The sequence below is a fragment of the Balaenoptera physalus genome, assembly GCF_965194825.1.
Source record: "Balaenoptera physalus genome assembly, chromosome: 12".
In the NCBI taxonomy this organism is placed as follows: domain Eukaryota; kingdom Metazoa; phylum Chordata; class Mammalia; order Artiodactyla; family Balaenopteridae; genus Balaenoptera; species Balaenoptera physalus.
The window spans coordinates 27,455,897-27,476,576 of record NC_138897.1 but is presented as its reverse complement, the minus strand read 5'-3'; the positions used below and the strand labels follow the sequence as shown (position 1 = coordinate 27,476,576).

Here is a 20,680-nt window from a genome sequence, read left to right as displayed (position 1 = left end):
GAATATTAGTGGGAAATGATATTTAAAATATTTAATAACCAGTATGAATAATTTATAAATCAAAATGTTAAAGTATATTTATTCCCTTATAATCTCTAAATAAGGGTATGATAAAAATACTTATCGGGTAATACAAGCTGTAGCACCAATCATTTGAAAGAAGTCATTTAATTTCTAAAGCATTTTTGAAAACTGCTGATATTTTTCATTTCATATGCCTATCACTAGCTATATGATACAGCAAGGTTTGAGCGGACACTGGAATCACAACAAACTTTTCCAAGGAGTTTCCCATTAAATTGATACTAAGTAGGTGACATATCTCAATAAGCAAAGAGTTTCTCTTCACACTAATGATACTGTCCAGTACATCCTCTCTCTGCTTCAGCTGAACAGTAATTCAAAATTTGTCTAGCCCTTATAATACCTTCTGAGAGTTTTATACATTCAACATTTCTATTATGGACTACGTCACAAAGAGTTTATTTGCATATCATTTAATTGGCTTAATTTTATTAATTTTGTTTTGCTTCAAATGGTATATAACATTATTTATATAATAACTTCTGCTTTTAAAAGCTTATTTAATTTCAAATATTCACTTTTAATGTTTGTTGAATCACCCAGTCCATTTGAATAACGAAATTTCTTTATAAAGCTACAGAAAGTATTGCTATTTCTGTTGGAATATTGTGTATTGAAGCCAAATCACTCAAAATGCTCCTTTTCTAAATGTTTATTCCCATTTCATAACTTCAGTTTAAATAAATACACAGGCTTGATATAATTTTCAAGCTGTTTTTGCAGTTCTAGCACTGGAGACTGCCCATCGAGGTGCCATGTGTCTCCATATTTTCATTATTTCAATTCCCATCTCTTCAGATGTACTGCAGTTCTCTTTGATGATTATTTCATGTGTGCTCGTAGACATATAGTCTATTGATAAAACATTTTAAGAGATTTGTTTGATCTATATCTTTTGATACCTTATCCAGGGATAATTGAATATGGTAACTTATACAATGCCATAATAAAATGTCTAGAAATTTTTCTGAAATTTTGGTTGAAACCCATTGTCTCCCTAGCATTACACAGATGCTGTCTACACAAAATTCAATAATGTTTTTAATGTAAATATTTCTCACTGAAACCATTTTTCTCAAACAGTAACACTGAAGTTCGATATAGTATTTCAGATGTTATTCCTCCTATTAAAAAATGATTATCAACAATGTCTTGCAATTCTACTTTGTAAGTACAGACTATTAAAACTCTTACATGAAATAGATGAAGTTTCATCAACAGTGACTAAACGTTATTGCCTTATTTTGTAAGTTTAGTAAAATGCTGTTTTCTTATTTCACCATAAGTTTGAACTGCAATGATATGTTGTACTGACGTATTTTTAGGCCCTCCTAAGTATTTCACAGTTGAAAATGCTCAATTATCTTTAACTAAAAAGCAGGTAGTGTTAAAAATTCTGATGGTACATTCTAAATGCTTTTGTCAATACTGATAAAATTGTTTTAGATTTTAAATGCTTCTTCATGTGAAACTGACTCTGTATGTCTTATTAATAACAACACATTCTCCTTACTTGAGCCATGAACTTTAACAAAACATAATTCCTACATGATTAAATATGTAAATGTTTAGCACTTTCAAATTTTAATGATACAACTTTTGAGCACTATTCCCACCTGACAAATATGGCACTAGCAATAATAAGGCAGTCATATTTTTTCATGAAATAATCAAGCTGTTTTCCATTCCATAAATACAAATTATGTTTTATTTTGCATTCACTGCTGCACAGTATCAGAAGATGCTCCAAGCTGCAGTTCATTATTAATATCATTTCTTCTCTGTTCTCCTGCAGATTCAGAAGATTCATGTTTATGACGTTTAAAAGGAATGTTAAGAAATGTATTAGAAGTTTGTCATCTCTCTATTCTTGGTGTTCTATTTAATATTTTATTATAAATTATTAAACTTATAAATATCAAAACTGTACAGTACTAATTACATAAAAATTATGCACAAAAAATCCCCAAAGTAATTACTAATTACAAAAGAGCATATTAACAGTAAAACCAAGGTAAAAACTAAACTATTTAGATGTAGTAACTGCTACATAATTCATAGATGATGGTAAACTGGTAACTCTTCTAAAGTACAACAGTTCCTATTCTATTCTGTTTATCAACTGATAAGAAAGCCTTTCAACATTTTAATAATCAGTATCACTATATTGGCTTATATTGTCTAAATATCAGCCCTGGATATTAGTCTTAGTTCCTTAATGTCAGCTTGAAATGCATTTTATGAAATACACAGTTAACATATTTTACTGTTTTTCTCAAATCTGTACATTTTATAAAGTAAATAGGCTGACTTTATGCCCAAATTTTGAAATAATATAAATTCCCTGAAATTAAAAATTCATCCAAACTCACATAATTCAAAAACTAACAGGGCAAGTGATTTGTACTTTGTACCTGTTCTATTGCTAAATGGCCAGAGTCACTTAGTAAAAACAGAGACCGTTCATTATCTTTTTTGAGGATTTTTAATTCAAGATCTTTAGGAAACAAATCCTTCTGGAATGCTTGTTTGTAACACATACTAAGATGACATGTGGACACTCTTCAACTTCATTTGAAACTAGCCACAGTTAAAGCAAAACATGGCAGTAAGGAATTAAGACTCTCTGACTTTCCATCTTTCTTAGGACCATGAAACCTCACCTGTAACTCAGCATCAAGCTTTGTATCAACAAATACTCTATAATTGGTGCTAGCTGGGTTTACAAACAATTTTTTAAAATACCAATTCCCAAAGTACATGTGGAGTAAACACACTTAAGAAGCAAAAGGTACTTAACATTTTTTTTGATGGATACTATTTTTAGTCTACTCTTTTCCATTAAATTTTATTCAAACTGAATAAATGCTGAACAAATTTCAAGTGACAAAATTACACTGGGGCAGAGTACACACTATCAACTTTTTCAACAACACAAACTTTGCCCAACAGAATATACATTGTGCTTAAAATAAAGACCTTACTAAGAGGGGCAAGAAGAATCAATCATAGGTCAAAATTAATTTCCTAAATCCAGAAAATTAATAACAGGAAGAGGTGACTGTATTCCACTAAAAGGGCCCTTCAGAGAGAAGGGAAGTCATGAATTTAAGAGTCACTGGTACTAACTTGCTCAAATTTGATCGACCAAAAAATGTCTGCAAAAACAATGGCTATGTAGGGAGGGAAAAAGAGGGAGGGAGGAAAAAGCTTTAATTTTGTAATATGGTCTTGGTTGCATACATCTTGGTACTAAGGTAATTCAAGCAGCCTTGAAGCTTTTAACTGTTAACATACATATAAAAGATATCCCTCAATATTAAGCAGAGTTCTAGGGAAACAGCAGGTAGATCCTATTTTTACAGGGTAAAGCTGGTAGGCAACACTGACCTCACAGTACACCAGTATATTCTGAAGTTGTGATGGGATACCAAGAAATGATGGGCTACTAAAAAAAGTATGAGAAAACATTCTCCCTAACCTGTGAAGCTTCCATGATAAACCAAGAAAGAGTCTCCGAGTACAAATTCTCTATGAGGAAGAATAAATTCTGTAAAATTTTCCTACTGTATTTCCTCTCATCAAAATCTACAGATTGCTCTGTAGTTAAAATGATAGGAACTGAATGTGATATATTTAAAACAGATACTACTTTTACAGGAAGCCTTTCCTTAGCAATTTCCTTAGCATTTCTATTTAAGATATTTAAATTATATTTGCTCCACAGATTAAGATAAAAAATAAATGGTAAAACTTGATAAAAAAACAAAACAACTCTTCACATACCTGGCAAATCTGATGACATGCTTGATATTGGCGTGTGGTGGAATGGTACTGAGTAGTCTGTTAATGAAGGCGGAATAGCAGCAGGATCAACCGAAGTCACACTGGGCACCCTTACAGAAGATGGCTGATACATGAGAACCCTGTTTTAAATAGCATGGGAAATTACAAACAATCTGGCTGTTAGTTCACAGGAGAGAAGGGCTGTACCACTGGGCATTGTCAGTCGTAAGTTCACTAAGTTTCCAAACAACTATATGGCAGCTACTCACTACACAGTACTCCACTCACTCTCCTCTTTCATAACAGTCTTCACTTTAACATGAACATATGTTGGCTCTCAACAGCAGCTGTGACATAAGAGCAAGGTGGCATTAAAACATAATGGACAGTGCTGGAGCAGTACATAAAACTTTGATCCACAAACAGGAATATACTCTACATAATGATTTTATTAATGTATGTGTAACATGTATGTGAATATTAGTAATTTTATATATAAAGAAATTTAGAAATAAAATAGAAGACTCCTAAGATTTGATTAAAATCAGGGTACCTTTATGAGTGAAGCTTATACTTACTATAGCTCAAGCATGATTTCTTCCATTCTAACGTGAATTGTATTAATTATTAGCGATCTTATCTGGGAATCACCCGAGCAAAGATAGCCAGTCCTAAAGCCAGCCAGCCTGATAACAACAGGCAGCAATCAGACAACTACTCAGGATTTAAGACATAATATCCAGAAATAAAAACACTGGCTACCATGATACCATCTACTCTTCCAAGAGGGCTTACGACTTTGAAATTCGCTGTTCATGCTACGAAAAACACAAATTAAATACACTTAAGATACACTTTATTACTGGTATTTATACATGTATGTATACACACTATATATATAATAATAATAACTTTATAATTTTAAGAAGCAGTATAGTTAAACACATTTTTGAAAAAGTTCAGGAAAAAAGAGAGATGATTTTGCATTCTTCCTACTTAACCTTCATTTTATCTTAGTCCAGGGTAAACAATTAGAAGTTCTCAAGAAAACACCTTGAATATATACAAGAAACTAAGCAATGTTACGGACCCTCTGGCTGATGGTGGCCATCTTTTTGTCCAGCACCTTAGTGAGGCTGCAGTGGTAGCACCTGCTCTCCGAGCTCTGCAATGCCACACAAGGATGACAAGAAAAAGATAGATGTCGGAAAGTCAGCCAAGAAAGACAAAGACCAAAGGCAAAATGTGGGACAAGCTCAATAACCTAGTCTTGTTTGACAAAGCCACATAAGACAAACTCTGTAAGGAAGTTCCTGACTATAAGCTTAAAACCCCAGCTGTTGTCTCTGAGAGACTGAAGATTCACAGTTCCCTGGCCAGGGCAGACCTTCAGGAGCTGCTTAGTAAAGGACCCATTAAACCGGTTTCAAAGCACAGAGTTCAAATAATTTATACCAGAAACACCAAAGGTGGAGATGCCCCAGCTGCCAGTAAAGATGCATAAACAGGTCCCACCACTGTACATTTTGAAAAATAAAACTCTACTAAACTAAAAAAAAAAAAAAGGAGGGTGGGGGACAGGGACACAGGGACATTAAGTCATTACGACATTAAGGTCAGCATTCCAAAGCGCTGCCAGTAAATTACTGTGAGCTTAATGAGAGAGGCACAGAGCTCTGTAGCTGGAAGGGACCACTACAAAGATGAAGCACAACTGACAGAAACAGTACAACCATCAAAGTTAGACTGAGATGACAAGTAGGACCTCTAGATGTCCTTTCCCTTGGTTGAAACTTCCTGTTATTGCTCAGATTATTAAATACTAGTAATAAGAAATGATGACATATTTGCATGACATTCTTCATACTCTAAACAACTGACAAAACTATTTCATAACCTCAATTAAAAATCTCAATCCACTTAAATAATCACCACCTATTTAGACACTGGAGTCCCTCTAAAACCAGTTTGCATTATAACATGAGGCTCTTGTCTAGCTGTTATTCTGTACTATTTGTCAAAAATACAGATGTTGTTGGAAAGGAGGAAAATGAAATCCTCTTGAGAGGACACACATGGCTGTGCTGGCAACTGCTAGTCTCAGAAAAGCAAATAAATAACATAGGTCAGAGTTCAGGAATCTTAAACTGATCCATTTGGGAGGCAAAGGAAATATAACATGCTTGAGACGGTAACATAAGCCTCGTATTTCACAACACATTTTCCAGATGTAGATGAAGATGGACAAAAAGAGCAACCTGCCTCGGTTAGAATCGGAAGGTTTCTTGGCCTCCAGTGTTACCTGTCAACCTAAAACCACAAAGGTAGACTCCAGAGGGGGAAAGAGAAAACCTGAGATGAGCTCAAGTACGTATGTTATATTAAAGCACATCTTTTTCTGGAAGTTTGAAGACACTGGTCCTCTACAACGATGAAAGTAGAACAGAAAATCACCAAAAGTGTTTTCAAATTACAAATGATCCTACCTCCCACACAGGAATGTGTATCAGAAATTGTGGGATGGGGTATGGGGATAAGAAGGAAAAAGACAGGGACTTCCTTGGTGGCACAGTGGTTAAGAATCCGCCTGCCAATGCAGAGGACACGGGTTCGAGCCCTGGTCCGGGGAGATCCCACATGCTGCAGAGCAGCTAAGCTCATGCACCACAACTACTCAGCCTGCGCTCTAGAGCCCGCAAGCCACAACTACTGAAGCCCGTGTGCCTAGAGCCCATGCTCCGCAACAAGAGAAGCCACCACAATGAGAAGCCCTTGCACCACAACGAAGAGTAGCCCCCGCTCACCACAACTAGAGAAAGCCTGCGTGCAGCAACCAACACCCAACACAGCCATAAATGAATGAATGAATGAATGAATGGAGACACTGGTATATGTTAGTACTAAGGAGGGGGTTTAAAAAGTGGCTCTGATTATTCTGGTTGTTTCACAGTATTAATATATCTTAATCATATACATATTTTTTAAGATGCAAGCTTTTGAAGAAGACCTATATATATATATGTGCGTGTGTGTGTGTGTGTGTATATACATATATATGTATGTGTGTGCATATATATATACACACATACACTATACACACATACATATGATTTCATTTATTTTAAAAAGTTCCTACTTAAAGGTACATTTAATCTGTCACTTTTTCTCTGACACTGAAAGAAACGAAAAGAAAAATTTCAAGTTTACAAGAAAAAGACAATGGCTGCCTTCCCCTTGCTCCCTCTTCTCTTCTTTTGATATCTCACACTGGAGATTGTCTTTTGTCTTGATCCTGAACTGACCTTTCAACCTGGACCAGATTTATAGAAAACAACAATAAAACTCATTTTCCTACCCTGGCCCCTTTATTTCCATCTGTAGAGGAGTAAGGTCAATGTCCCAATGCACATGTCACCACAGTAACTCTTAACCACTGCATATCTTCTGTTCTCATAACATGAAACTTTGAGTGATTAAATAACTATTCCTTGTTTCTCCAATACAAAATGCTGTCACAACACATGAAAATGTCACAATCCACTGACAGTACAAATTATTAAATCAACATCTAAAATCTCAGCAAACATCAAACTATTTAGTGTAGGTTAATTCCTATTACCTGAACCTTGTAACCATTAATACAAATTCAACTTTATATAGAATGGGGGAAATTCGTCGTTTGTTAGGATTATCAAATTACCTACTGGTAGAAAGATTTTTGTTTTAATCAGAATCTTCACAAAGACCACATTCAGAAAGGTAAATGATTCTAATGCCTATGCAAAAAAAGATGTATTTATAGATACGGAATAACAGGAACCATGGAGAAATGTAAATGGCTGTGTCTGGTGGAACTGTGGGTATGTGATGCTATAAAATCATAAAAACATTTTTTAAAACTTTTAATATTTGTTACTCCCTCCTCACAGGATAGGCAAATACACACACAGGCTTTATGTGTACAATATGTATGTGCACATATGTAAATTTTTATAGCTGTATCCATAATATCACAGCACAAAGGTAAACTGCTGGCATGCTGCTAGACAGCAAATATTAGTATTCTAGACTGTGTACTAGATCACTGAATTCATCATACTTGGCCCCAACTCACATGCCTGAAAATTCAATAACTTGAATTTTTATCCATAAACCTGAAATTCACCGGGTGCTCCCACTTTATGATCATAAAAATATTTTAAAAGATTCAATTTTGCTAATGATTCTTAATCTATTTCTAATCTTTGTTTCCTGTCTTTAGAATACCTCCGCATTAATGACAAAGCAGTCATTCAATTTCCCAGGCATGGGGTAGGGATATAATATTTAAAATTATCTTTTAATTTAGAAAAATCGCAGAGGTTTTCTAAAAGTCTTAGATTAAGGTGCCAATTTCTTCTGACAGGCTATGCAGGGAAAGAGGTTAGAAGAATTAGCATCAAAGTGTTAACAGAATGCTTTTTATTTCTTGATGCTTTGAAAAATTGTTTATAAGAATAATTTTTTTCAAAAACAATACCTCTTAAAAAATAACTGCTCACCTGAATTTTAGACTGTAACTTAAAGTAAGTTTTCCTGTTTTTCCTCTATTTCCCATTTGCTTACTATCATTGACCAGGAAGTCCTATGATAAACTTACACCTCAGAGAAAATTTCTAGATGCTGACACAAAAGAGAGGATATGAACAGAACGACCAGGAACAAAAACCAGGAGAAAAAAATGTAAGAGTTGCAAGGGATTACAGAGGTGATATAACCATAGCATGAGTCTCCACTGTGACACTTGGACAGGTGGCATCCACTCTTCCTTAACACAGAAAATGTGATTTTAGCACAAAACATCAACTTTCTTAGTGTTCAGAAAACTCCAACGGGAAGTTTTTTCATGTATCTTTCCTCCATTGGACTTAGATCTGCCAAATGTTATAACAAAGAATAAACTCAACCCAGTTCATCAATGACTCCCGTTCAAGAACTACAAGATAACTATAACATATTCTTTTCTCCTGGCTTAACAGCTTCAATCCTTAGACCCATTCATCCATCAGGCTATGTTTCCACTATTCACCATCCTGTTTCCCTCCTCTGGCTGCTCTCATTAATACCCTTCTTGATGACAGTCCTGACTAAAATGGTCTAAGTGAAAGTTTTCTAGCCTAAAATGGAACAAAACTGGCATGCGTATGTATCCTGGACACTGCTTCGTTTATTAATGCAGTCTAAGAACAAATCAGCTCAAGTGGTGAACCCTTCAAACCATTAAGTGAATTCTGACATTTCAAAGGGTTTCTATCAGGAATGGCCACCATCTATTAAAATGACTATATACAGTCATCCCTTGGTATCTACAGGGGATTGGTTCCAAGGACTCTCCCACTCCCCACAGATACCAAAACTCATGGATGCTCAAATCCCTTATATAAAATGGTATAGTACTTGCATATCCTCCCATATACTTTAAATCATCTCTAGATTACCTTATAATACCTAATACAATGTAAATGCTATGTAAATAGTTGCTTGCAGCAAAGAGCAAATTTTGCTTTTTGGAACTTAAAAAAATTTTTTCCCCAAGTATCTGTGATGATCCATGGTTGCCTGAATCCACGGATACAGAGGGCTGACTTGTTGTCCTATGACAAGATCCATTTTATCAATGTATTTCCTAATAAAGCATTCTTAGATAAACCCTACTTGGTGGTAATGGATGCCATTTTAATATATTATTAAATAATTTACTAAGACTGAATTCAGAATTTTCACTGAACTTCCTAATGTGAGCCTGTTTCATAATGGGTTCTTCTCTTCTGGCTGTTAATGCGTAAGTCTAGTTTGGTTATTAAGAGTTATGTCAACTTTGTGGAATGAGCTGGGAAGCTGCAATTTACAGACATTTTAAACCAAAATTTTCATGTATTGCTGGTTTAGTCAAAAACTTCTACCTTATACTCACAATGTTAGTTTTTATTTTCTTTTTAACCTCCATGAGGAGACTTACATCTATCTCTACGGTAGGTGACCGCAGGTGTGAACTGCCCTGATTCCTGATGTTGAAGTCATTTCAGATTGTCATTTCATTTCAGATTGTCACCCAATGTACATGCCACTCCTCCAGTTCTGAGTCCTCATCAAGTATTGGTAAAAATGTGCTAAAGGACACAAAGATGGTAGACCCTTATGGCGAGCCACCAGAGACACCCTCCACGATCACAGTAACTCATGAGTCCATATCACTACGCACAACCCTTCAACCTGCCAGGAACCCATCTAACTATAATACTGTGCAACGTATGTTTTTCCAACATATTCTAAAGGGTTTCATTAGAGAGTAAAATCTGGAAATACCACATCTAAGTATTCATTCCCATGGTTCTCCACTTCAGTAAACATTTCAAAATTACATTTTCATTTTTTATTATTTAAAATCTAGAAGTGCCAAGCAAATTGTCTGAAAGGAACAATAAATGATCAGCATCCCCCCAAAATCATCCCACTTGAAATACTTATTTCGTTTTCTGTTACACTAAAAAAACAAACAAACAAAAAACACCCTTACTGTGATGTGTAAATCACATCTGGAAATATAAGCATTTTAACAGTGAAGAAGGCAGCACAAAAAGTTTAATTCTCCTGGTTTCAAAAGTAACTATAAAAAAAGAATGTTTCAAAAGTGCACCGAGAATATAACTCCACTTGTATAAAATGTCTAGAAAAGGCAAATTTATAGAGATAAAAAGAAGATCAATGGTTGCCTAGATTTGGGGTGTGCATCAGGATTAACTGCAAATGAACATGAGAGACGTTTACTGGCTGTTGAGAATATTCTACAACTGAATTGTGATGATGACTATACAACTCTATGAATTTACTAAAATCACTGAACTGTGCAATTGAATACTTAAGATGGGAGAATTTTATGGTATATAAATTATACCCCAATAAAGCTATTAGAGAAAAGAAGTGCTATGAGAGGCCAAAAGATAAGGCTGGCATACCCAAGTTTGAAACAATATGCTCATGGATGTCAAGAGAACCCGCTGCTACTTTCCTGCAGGTTCCAAAATCTCTAATAAGCACCTATTGCTAAATACTCAAACCTGTCACTCACTATATGTCAGCAACAGCTTCTGCCAGATGACTCATAAATAAATGCTAGACTGCATTTACTAGCCCATATTTTGCCCTGGAGAGGGTGAGAAGGGAAGGCAATCAATTTTTTACTGAGACAATGACCATGTGGCTGACACTGAGGCTGAGCTCTTTCATTATCTTAGAAACCTGAATTTAATCTTATGAGGTAGGCATTATTTAACCCCATCTTACAGAACAGGAAAAGGAGGCTCAAACAAGTTAAATATTTCATCTAAGATCACAGAATGAGTAAGCAATGGTGTCAAAATTGGAACCCACACTTGTCAGATTCCCAATTCCACACACTCGGCTTCCTCACGTTGGTCTGTGATGCCAAATTTACTCCTTCCAAATAGATTCAAGAAAACAACAAAAAGTATCAAATATGAAATAAATATTTAGACATGAGAAGATTTCAACTCTCACTTCCCAAAGATGGGAATATATTCTTCATCAAAATTTGCTTTCCTATAAACAACATGCTCACTTGAAAATATTTCAGCTGAACAAAAGGCAAATTAAAATAGTCCTATATGGTTATGCAACTCTCAAAGAGACATTTACAAACTTATCCCAAGAACAGTTAGTTCCAAGTGTAATAAACAATAGTGAACTATAAATTAACAAACCCTTTGGTTGGGCTGCTTTGTGTTTCTGACATAAAGATGCATTTCCTTTTGGCAGGAGGGTCTTCCTCTTCATCAGAAGAGCTTTCTATTGTTAGGTCAATGACATCCACTTTCTTCTTGCTTGCCTCACTGGCTACAGTCACTGAACAAGGCTTACTGAGGACACCTGCAGCTGCAAGTAGGGAACAGAGGTGAAAAAAAAGTCAAAGGTGTAACACGAGCTCTAACCATAAGAGTTTTAACTGTGCAGCACATCCTGGAGAATACACAGCCAATAAAGCCCATACTCTGTCCCACGGACAGAGACCAACTCTAACTCCAGTCATCTGTCTATAAAATGACTGCTTACCTAGGGAGACAGGGTGAGCGCTATGCCTTGTGAGAAGACTGAAAGCCTCTTTCAGATGGCACACTCTGCGTTATCTCCCCAGTACTGCCGACAGATTTGCACAGATCCTGCTCCTCACGCTGTCTCCCTAGGTTGAGCACTCATGTTACAGACAGACACCCAGAGTTAAGGGGCTGGTCTCCGGCCATGGACAAGAGTATGTAGCTTTACTGGCTGTGTATTCTCACAGACATGTGGTAGGGCTAAGTCAGAATCATACTTCCAATCTAGCAAAGCAGTGGTGCTCATATCAAAGAATATATAAGCTCTACACCATAAGCAAGAACTTGATAAAATTTTCACCTTGATAAGTGGAAAAAAACCCAAACATCTCACTTAAGTTACTCAGACATTTAAAGTTTTTCTTACCAGCTATCTACTTAGGTTCTCCTTTCTGCCCACTACAACAGTCTCACATGATATGTTAACTCACCATTTCAAAGAGTGGTGAGTTGACTCACCATTCTACTACAATCTATTTAGTAGAAAATGCATGCTACTTGATAATGGAAAAGCAGCAGCAATTAATTAACTAAATCACTACTTTTCTCAAGGATGAGGAAAACCCTGATCATTCCACCCATAGGTTCAGTAACAATCACAGGAGAATGATTAATATTGACATAAATCCTTTACTTTTTCCTCTCGTCTTACTCTGAACGCCTATTATTCATTACATTATTAGAATGTTAAATATAGTCAGCACAAAACTCAAATGCAGTGAGTGGACTATGTCAGATAAAAAGAAACTAAGTTCACCTATCGGTTTCAATTTCTCAGACAGCCTTTATTTTCCCCACTCAGCGTAGACAGCACAGGGAGTTGAAGGTTGAGTATAATTTCTAGGTAACCAAGGCAATAGTCAAATTTCTTCCCACAAGGCAATGGAAACAATTAGTTCACTTCTTTACCAACTAACCTATGACCATCTTCCCCCACCCTCCATTAATGGATGATACAGCCTCTATAACCACACCTCCACCTGGGGTTCCTCCAACAGGTACTCTAAAAATAATTCTGAGGGACCTCCCTGGCAGTCCAGTGGTTAAGACTCCGTGCTCCCAATGCAGGGGACATGGGTTCGATCCCTGGTCAGGGAACTAAGATCCCGCATGCTGCACAGTGTGGCAAAATAAATTAATTAATTAAAATTTTAAAAAAATTTTAAAAATGAAAAGTTCTGAAAAAGTGTCCATAGAAATGTCATTTATAATTTTTCATGTTGTAACAAGCACCATATATTAAAATGATTTTAAAGAACACAAGTAACAAATGTTGGAGAGGATGTGGAAAAAAGGGAACTCTTGTGCACTGTTGGTAGGAATGTAAATTGGTGCAGCCACAGTGGAAAACAATATGGCAGTTTCTTAAAACATTAAAAATTAACTACCATATATGACCCAGCAATTCCACTCCTGGGTATATATCCAAAGAAAACCAAAAACACTAATTCGAAAAGATACGTGCACCCCCAATGTTCACAGCAGCATTATTTACAACTGCCAAGACATGGAAACAACCTAAGTGTCAACAGATGAATGGATAAAGACGATGTGGTATATATATATGTATTAATATATACAATGGAATGTTACTCAGCCATAAAAAAGAACAAAATTTTGCCATTTGCAGCTACATGAATGGACTTGGAGAGCATTATGCTAAGTGAAATAAGTCAGACAGAGAAAGACAAATACTATATGATATGACTTATATGTGGAATCTTAAAAATATAACAAACTAATGAATATAACAAAAAAGAAGCAGACTCACAGAGAACAAACTAGTGCAGCACATCCTGGAGAATACACAGGAGATACAGAGAACAAACTAGTGGTGACAAGTGGGGAGAGGGAAGAGGGGAGGGGCATTATTACAGGGGTGGGGAAGCAGGAGGTACAAACTATTAGCTACAGGATAAGCTACAAGGATGTGTTGTACAACACGGGGAATATAGCCAATATTTTATAATAACTATAAATGGAGTATAACCTTTAAAAATTGTGAGTCACTACACTGTACACATATAACTTCTAGAATATTGTAGAGCAACTATACTTCAATAAAAAAATAATAAAATGATTTAGGTGATTGTTTTATTTACTTTATATATGAAAAATACACTATGAAAAAACTGATTATAATGTGGTATAAAACTTCAGTGCACTTAAGAATAAAAATCATTTGGGAGAAATTGCATATGTAATAGATGATCAAAAGATAAAGTGAGCAAACTGAGCTCCAAATGGTAGCTCTAATGGCCAAAGTTAACGCTAACGATAACATCACACAAGTCTCATCGCTTTGCTCTCTGCTGCCGTTCTGCACATACTTTCTATTTTTGTACATGGTTGGCTGGATACTTTCATAGCTTCTTTCTTCGGTCTCATTGGACACCAAGAACCATCTTCTTGGAATTTGATCTCATCCACATCAGAACAGTCATTGAGAATTTCCATAAAAAGCCTACAAACCAAGTAAGAAGTACAGAAATGTAATCAAATGGCTCTGTTCAAAGGTGAAATAAAGTAACACATTTTACCTGGGAGACAAAAGTAATGCTTTTTGTTTGTTTTGGCCCTAGGCTTTAGCTGTTTAACTGGCAACAAAAGAGTTAAGTGACTTACTGAATATCATATTAAAACTCAGTGATTAAACAGAAAGAGACACCTGGAGCCTTCTTGCTGGGATTGGCAGTAAAGAAACCACCCTCAGGGACTTCCCTGGTGGTCCAGTGGTGGTAAGTCCGCCTTCCAGTGTGGGGGACGCGGGTTCCATCCCTGGTTGGGGAGCTAAGATCCCACATGCTGTGGGGCAACTAGGCCTGTGCACCACAACTACTGAGATTGCACACCTCAACAAGAGAGCCCACATGCCTCCAACTACAGAGCCCATGTACCCTGGAGCCCACACACCACAACTAGAGAGAGAAAGCGTGCACTCCACAACTAGAGAGAAGCCCATGCACTGCAACGAAGAGCCCGTGTGCTGCAAAAAAAAAAAAAGATCCCACATGCCACAACGAAGACCCAACGCAGCCAAAAAAAAAAAAAAAAAAAAAAACCCTCAACATAACACATAAACCAAACATAAAAATTCTTGTACGAAAAATCATTTATAAGCTTACTATCAAGAAAAAAGGATTACAGTGGTGGGGAAAGGAAGTAGAAATAAGGACACAGAAGAAGTCTCAATAAATTTAAAATAACTCAGCATACAAATTATGTTCTATGATCAAAATGAAATTAAATTTGAAATGTCTTCAGAAAAATACCTGGAAACTAAACAAAACAACCCATGAGACAAAGATAACATTAAAATAATCAGAAATTATTTTGAACTGAATGGAAATGAAAATATAATACAATCTTTAAGATAGTTTAAGGTACTACAATCTTTAAGGTAGTTAAAGCAGTACAATCTTCCTATATTACAAAAGGACACAAATCAATAACCTCAGCTTCTACCTAAATGAAACTAGAAAAAGAAGAGCAAATTAAAGTTAAAGTAACCAGAAAAGGAAAATAACAAAGAACAGAAACAAATGAAATAGGAAAAAAATAAAATAAAATAGAGAAAAATCAATGAAACCAAAAGCAGGTACTTTAAGATCAATAAAATTGACAAACTTCTAGTCAGACTTAGGCTCACTCAGAAAGAAACAGATAACCCAATGAGCACTGTGTCTATTAAAGACATTTGTAAAAACTTTACCACAAAGAAAATTCTAGGCCCAAATGTCTTCACTAGGAAATGCTACCAAATATTTGAGGATTCATGATACCACCACTTCCCGGCTCCCTATATAAGGCCAGCATTACTCTGATACTAAAAACAGACAAAGACAAAACAAGAAAACAACAGACCACTATCTCTCATGAACTTTAGCAAAACAAACCCAACAATAAATATAAACGATAACAAATCATGACTAAGTGGGATATATCTCCGGAATGAAAGGTTGTTTAATATTTGAAAGTCAATCAATGCAAATCATCATGTCAACAGACTAGTCAGTTCAAGACAGCAGGACAAAGATATAAAAGGCATCCAGATTAAAAAGGAAGAAGTAAGACTGTCTTTATTCCTAAAATATTACTGCCTATACAGAGTATCCTATGTTCTATAACAATGCTATTCGAACTACAAAACGCATTTAGTAAGGTTTCAAGATAGAACATACAAAAATCAACTATATTTCTATATAATACAACTAAAAATATAAAAAACAATACCACATCAGAAATATGAAACAATGGGATAAATCTGACATAAAGCATACAAGACCTATATACTGAAAACTACCAAACATACTGAGACCTAATTAACTAAATAGATATATATCATGTTCATGGATCAGAAGACTAAATACTGTGAACTCACCCTTAACTTATCTATAGATTCAACATTATACAAATCAAAAACCCAGATTTGTTTTCTAATTGACAAGCTGATTCTAAAATATGCAATGAAATACAAAAGATCTATAATTGTCAAAATAATTTTGAAAAAGAATGAAGTTAGAAGTCCCACGTTACCCTGATTTCCAGACAGTGCAGTACTGACATAAATACAGACAAATCAATGGAACAGAATAAAGTTCAGAGATAAATCCACATATATATGGCCAACTGATTTTTGAAAAGAAGGTGCAAAGGCAATTCAATGAGGAAAATACAATCTTTTCACCAATGTGGCAGAACAACTGCATGACCATATGCCAAAAACAAAAATGAAGCTAAAACCCTGCTTCTTATCTCACACCATATACAAAAATTAACTTGAAGTAGATAACAGATCTAAGTATAAAATTAAACTATAAAACTTCTAAAGAAAGCAAGGAGAAAATTTTTGTGACCTTAGGTTAGGAAAAAATGTCTTAATATGATATCAAAAGCACAGTACATAAAAGAAAGCCTTGATAAACTGGCCTTAATCCAAGAACTTTTTCTCTTTGAAAGACACTATTAAGAGACTGAAAAGAGGAAATGGCAGAAAACATTAGCAAACTACAGATCTGATAACGGACTTACATCCATAATATATAAAGAACTATCAAAACTCAGTAATATGAAAAACAAACAACTCAACTGAAAAATGGGCAAAAGTTTAAGCAGTCACTTCACCAAAGATGATACACAGATGGCAAATAAACACACAAGAAGATGCTCAATACAGTCATAAGCGAAATGCAAATTAAATCCACAATGGGGTTCCACCATATACCACTAGAATGTCTAAAATCAAAAAAACTAACCATACCAAATGTTGATGAGAACGTGGAGCAACTGGAACTCTCATATACTGCTAGTGGGAATATAAAAGAGTACAACCACTTTGGAAAACAGTTCGGTAATTTATTAAAAAATTAAGCATACACCTAGTATGTGACCAGGGATTCCACTCGTAAGTACTTACCCCAGATAAATTAAAACATCAGTCCACACAAAGACTTGGACATGAATGTTCTTAGCAGCTTTATTTGCAAGAACCCAAAACCAGAAGGAACGCATCAACAAGTGAATTGATAAACTGTGGGATATCTGTACAATGGAATGCTATTCAGGAATAAAAATGAACAAACTATTGGTACATGCAGCAACGTGGACAAATCTCAAAGCAAGCATACTGAATAAAAATAAGCTGGACAAAGGAAGCAGACACTTTATAATTCTATTCATACAAAATTCTAGAAAATCCAAAACAATCTGTAGAAACAGAAAGCATATCACTGTTGACTGAGGCTACAGTGAAAGAAAGAGATTAGAAAGATACATGAGAAAACTTCAGGTAGGACAGATATATTCATTATCTAATTGTAATGATATTACAGGTATATACTGGGTCAAAATGTACCAAATTGTACACTTTAAATATGGGCAGTTCTTATACCACGATAAAACTGATAAAAACGAATAAGGAAAAATGCTACCTTCATTGGAATATGTAATACTTTAAATATGTATTTTCCCTAATTATATGAAAAACATAACTCCAATCAAAATCCAAACAGGACTTCTTTGTGTAATTTAAGGATGCTTTTATTCAAGTGAATATGGCAAACTGTCATAACAGTCAAGAAAATTCTGAAACATATGGCCTAAGAGATATTAATGAATAACAGAAATCCAATAATTAAAATAGTTTTGTACTGGCCAATACTTTGATCAATGGCACAAATACCAGTTCAGAAATGACACTTGAGTACAAAAAATGTTTTAAATGATGGAGGCAGTGTCTTAAGCCCATGGGAGAGATTATTCATTAAGTGTTGGTGAGATTACTGACCAGCCTTCAGGTGGAAGGGTGGAGTAATGGGATCACCTATTCGCTACCCTAAAGTTTCTCCCCTATCCCCAATTTTTTCACATAGTTCCATTCTTTACCTTCATAGCACTTAACACAATATGCAGTTCTTTACTGTCTCCCACTCTGGAAGTGCTCTGTTTACCATTTTAGATCTAGTATCTGACACACAGCCAGTATTTAATAAGTATTATATTGAATGAATTCATGAAGGAATGCACGATGGAATAAAGAACTGCATGAATGGAAGGGGAAAAAAATATATAATCTTAAAAGTACCTGACAAAAAAACAAGTGAATGCTCATATAAAATCTCTGGGACTTTATAAAACACATTAAAGACAGAAAACCAAAATGAAGAGACAGACTTGATGGAATAAAAATTTAAAGTTTCTGAATGAGAAAAATGTCACAATACAATCAGAAGGCAAACTGGGAAAATATATTTAGCACATGTAAACAGAGAAATTAATATTCTCAGTATATAATGAGCACTTATAAGTCAGTGAGAAAAAGATGAACCACACAGGAAAAAAAAAACATTAAGAGGCAATTCATAAAAAGTATTATAACAACCAATATATGGATGAAGATAATAATTGATAATTATTGATAACTGATAATTCTTACAATACAAGAAATAAAAATCAAAACAATTAAGGTATCTTTTCAACTAGGAAACTAGTAAAGACATTTTAAAAATAAGATTTAATATGACAAGCTTAGTAAGAAGACTGAGAAGTGGGCTTCCAATACACTACTGGCAGGAGAGTGAAACGACAACTAGGAGAGTAAAATCGTTTACTCCTCCTGGGAGGCATCTTGGTAATAAATAGTAAAAGTCTTAAAGTTATATATTCTCTTTTATTCAGCATTTCAATTGCTAAGAGCTTAAGGAAAAACCCATAGACATAAACGAGCAAACAAAAGCTTCAAAAATGTTCATATCACAAGGTAAAATAGAAAGAGTGGCAACCATGTAGGCAATAATATTGGGTTGGCCAAAAAGTTCGTTTGGGTTTTTCCGTAAGATCTTACGGAACTTTTTGGCCAACCCAATAGGAAAAACAAACAAACAAACAACCGCTTAAATGATTAGTAGTGTACCCACAATGGAACATCAAGTATTTAGGAAACACACCCTAAAATATTAATGGGCAAAGGGACATGACATATGCAACTTAATTCTCAAATGGTTCAAAAGGTTTCTGAAAATAGTAATAATCATCATCTCTTTCTCTCTATATACAAACATGCACACACCAAAAATACCTACACATTAAGAGGGAATGTGACAAAACAAATACAGCAGAATGTTAACAACTAACACATTGTGCTACAGTGCAACTTCTTGCTAAGTTTGAAATTATTTCAAAGTAAGTTAAAAAGTAAACGTTTACAGAGAAAAAAGTCCCATCACTCTTCATTGTCTCATTCCTCTCTATAGTAATACTCTTTTCAAACTGAAAAAAATGCCAAACTATCTTTAAAGATCTAGGATATTTTTCACTCTATAGAGTGAAAATCATGATGTATATACACATCATTATGCAGAGAGTTATTTCAATCTTTTTAATACATCAATAACAAAATCATCACCATAGGGTGGGATGTTGATGATTTTATTTTAATCTTTTAATTAACTGTATTTCCTAAATGTTAATAGGGGTGCATGGATGGTATATGCAATTTGTTTTAAACAGTGTTACAGGAAAAAAAGGGTACCTCATTTACTAATAATTAGTTTATATAATTTTCCTTAATTCTGACATATGCAATATGACATGAGAGATAATGCTTAAGCGTTTGGGCTCCAGAGTCAGAAAAACCTGGAAGTGAATTCTAGTTTTAAACTTACCAGCTGCATAACACAACTCTATCTACCCTACCACTTGCTCTGCGGTTTTACACAGACCTGGTTGCTCTTCAAGAAGTTCTAGGTAAGCAAAATGACATCATTAAGTGGATTTTACCCTTTCCTATGGACAATGAAATATGATCATGAAAAGCAAAAAGAAAAGGAAGCTACTCACCCTCTTGTCCCCAACATAAATAATATTATAAAGATAAAAAGGGCCACTAACTACAGTTTAGAAATAAGATTAAGTATAATTAAGTATTATGTTGGGATATACTTACCCGTCTAAAATTAGACTTTCATAGGCAGCTTTTTTGTCACACACAGGACAAATCCAGGTGGGCTTCTTCTCATTCATTTGCAGATAAAGGGCAGCATCAAAGCACTGTAGATGTGTACAAGTCACTGCACGGCATGGGATTGTCAACCTCATTTTTCCTAACTATAGGACAGGGAAGACAACATGGGAAATCATTTCAGAAAAGAGAACAAAGCCTC

The 20,680-nt window shown here is 35.0% G+C and overlaps 1 protein-coding gene, 1 long non-coding RNA gene and 1 pseudogene across 14 annotated transcripts in view; 1 reads left to right on the top strand and 2 right to left on the bottom strand.

Moving 5' to 3' along the window:
* The window catches only part of PIAS2 (protein inhibitor of activated STAT 2), a 96,684-nt gene that overhangs the window by 10,457 nt on the left and 65,547 nt on the right, over positions 1 to 20,680 (bottom strand). For 10 of the 12 annotated variants that reach the window (XM_082416585.1, XM_082416584.1, XM_082416587.1 and 7 more), the window contains 4 exons: positions 20,464 to 20,624; positions 14,351 to 14,484; positions 11,631 to 11,802; positions 3,871 to 4,010 (listed from right to left, as the gene is read on the bottom strand). In XM_082416585.1, coding sequence (XP_082272711.1) covers positions 3,871 to 4,010; positions 11,631 to 11,802; positions 14,351 to 14,484; positions 20,464 to 20,624 — 607 coding nt within the window. The other 2 variants (XM_082416590.1, XM_082416582.1) reach the window with 2 other exon arrangements.
* Positions 5,041 to 11,612, top strand: LOC309639432 (small ribosomal subunit protein eS25 pseudogene; annotated as a pseudogene). The gene has a single exon. The product of its transcript is annotated as a small ribosomal subunit protein eS25 pseudogene (transcript).
* On the bottom strand, positions 13,177 to 14,344 carry LOC309639460. Its single transcript, XR_014251667.1, has 2 exons — positions 13,828 to 14,344; positions 13,177 to 13,786 (listed from the first exon to the last, which is right to left on the bottom strand). It is a non-coding gene; the product is annotated as an uncharacterized lncRNA (long non-coding RNA).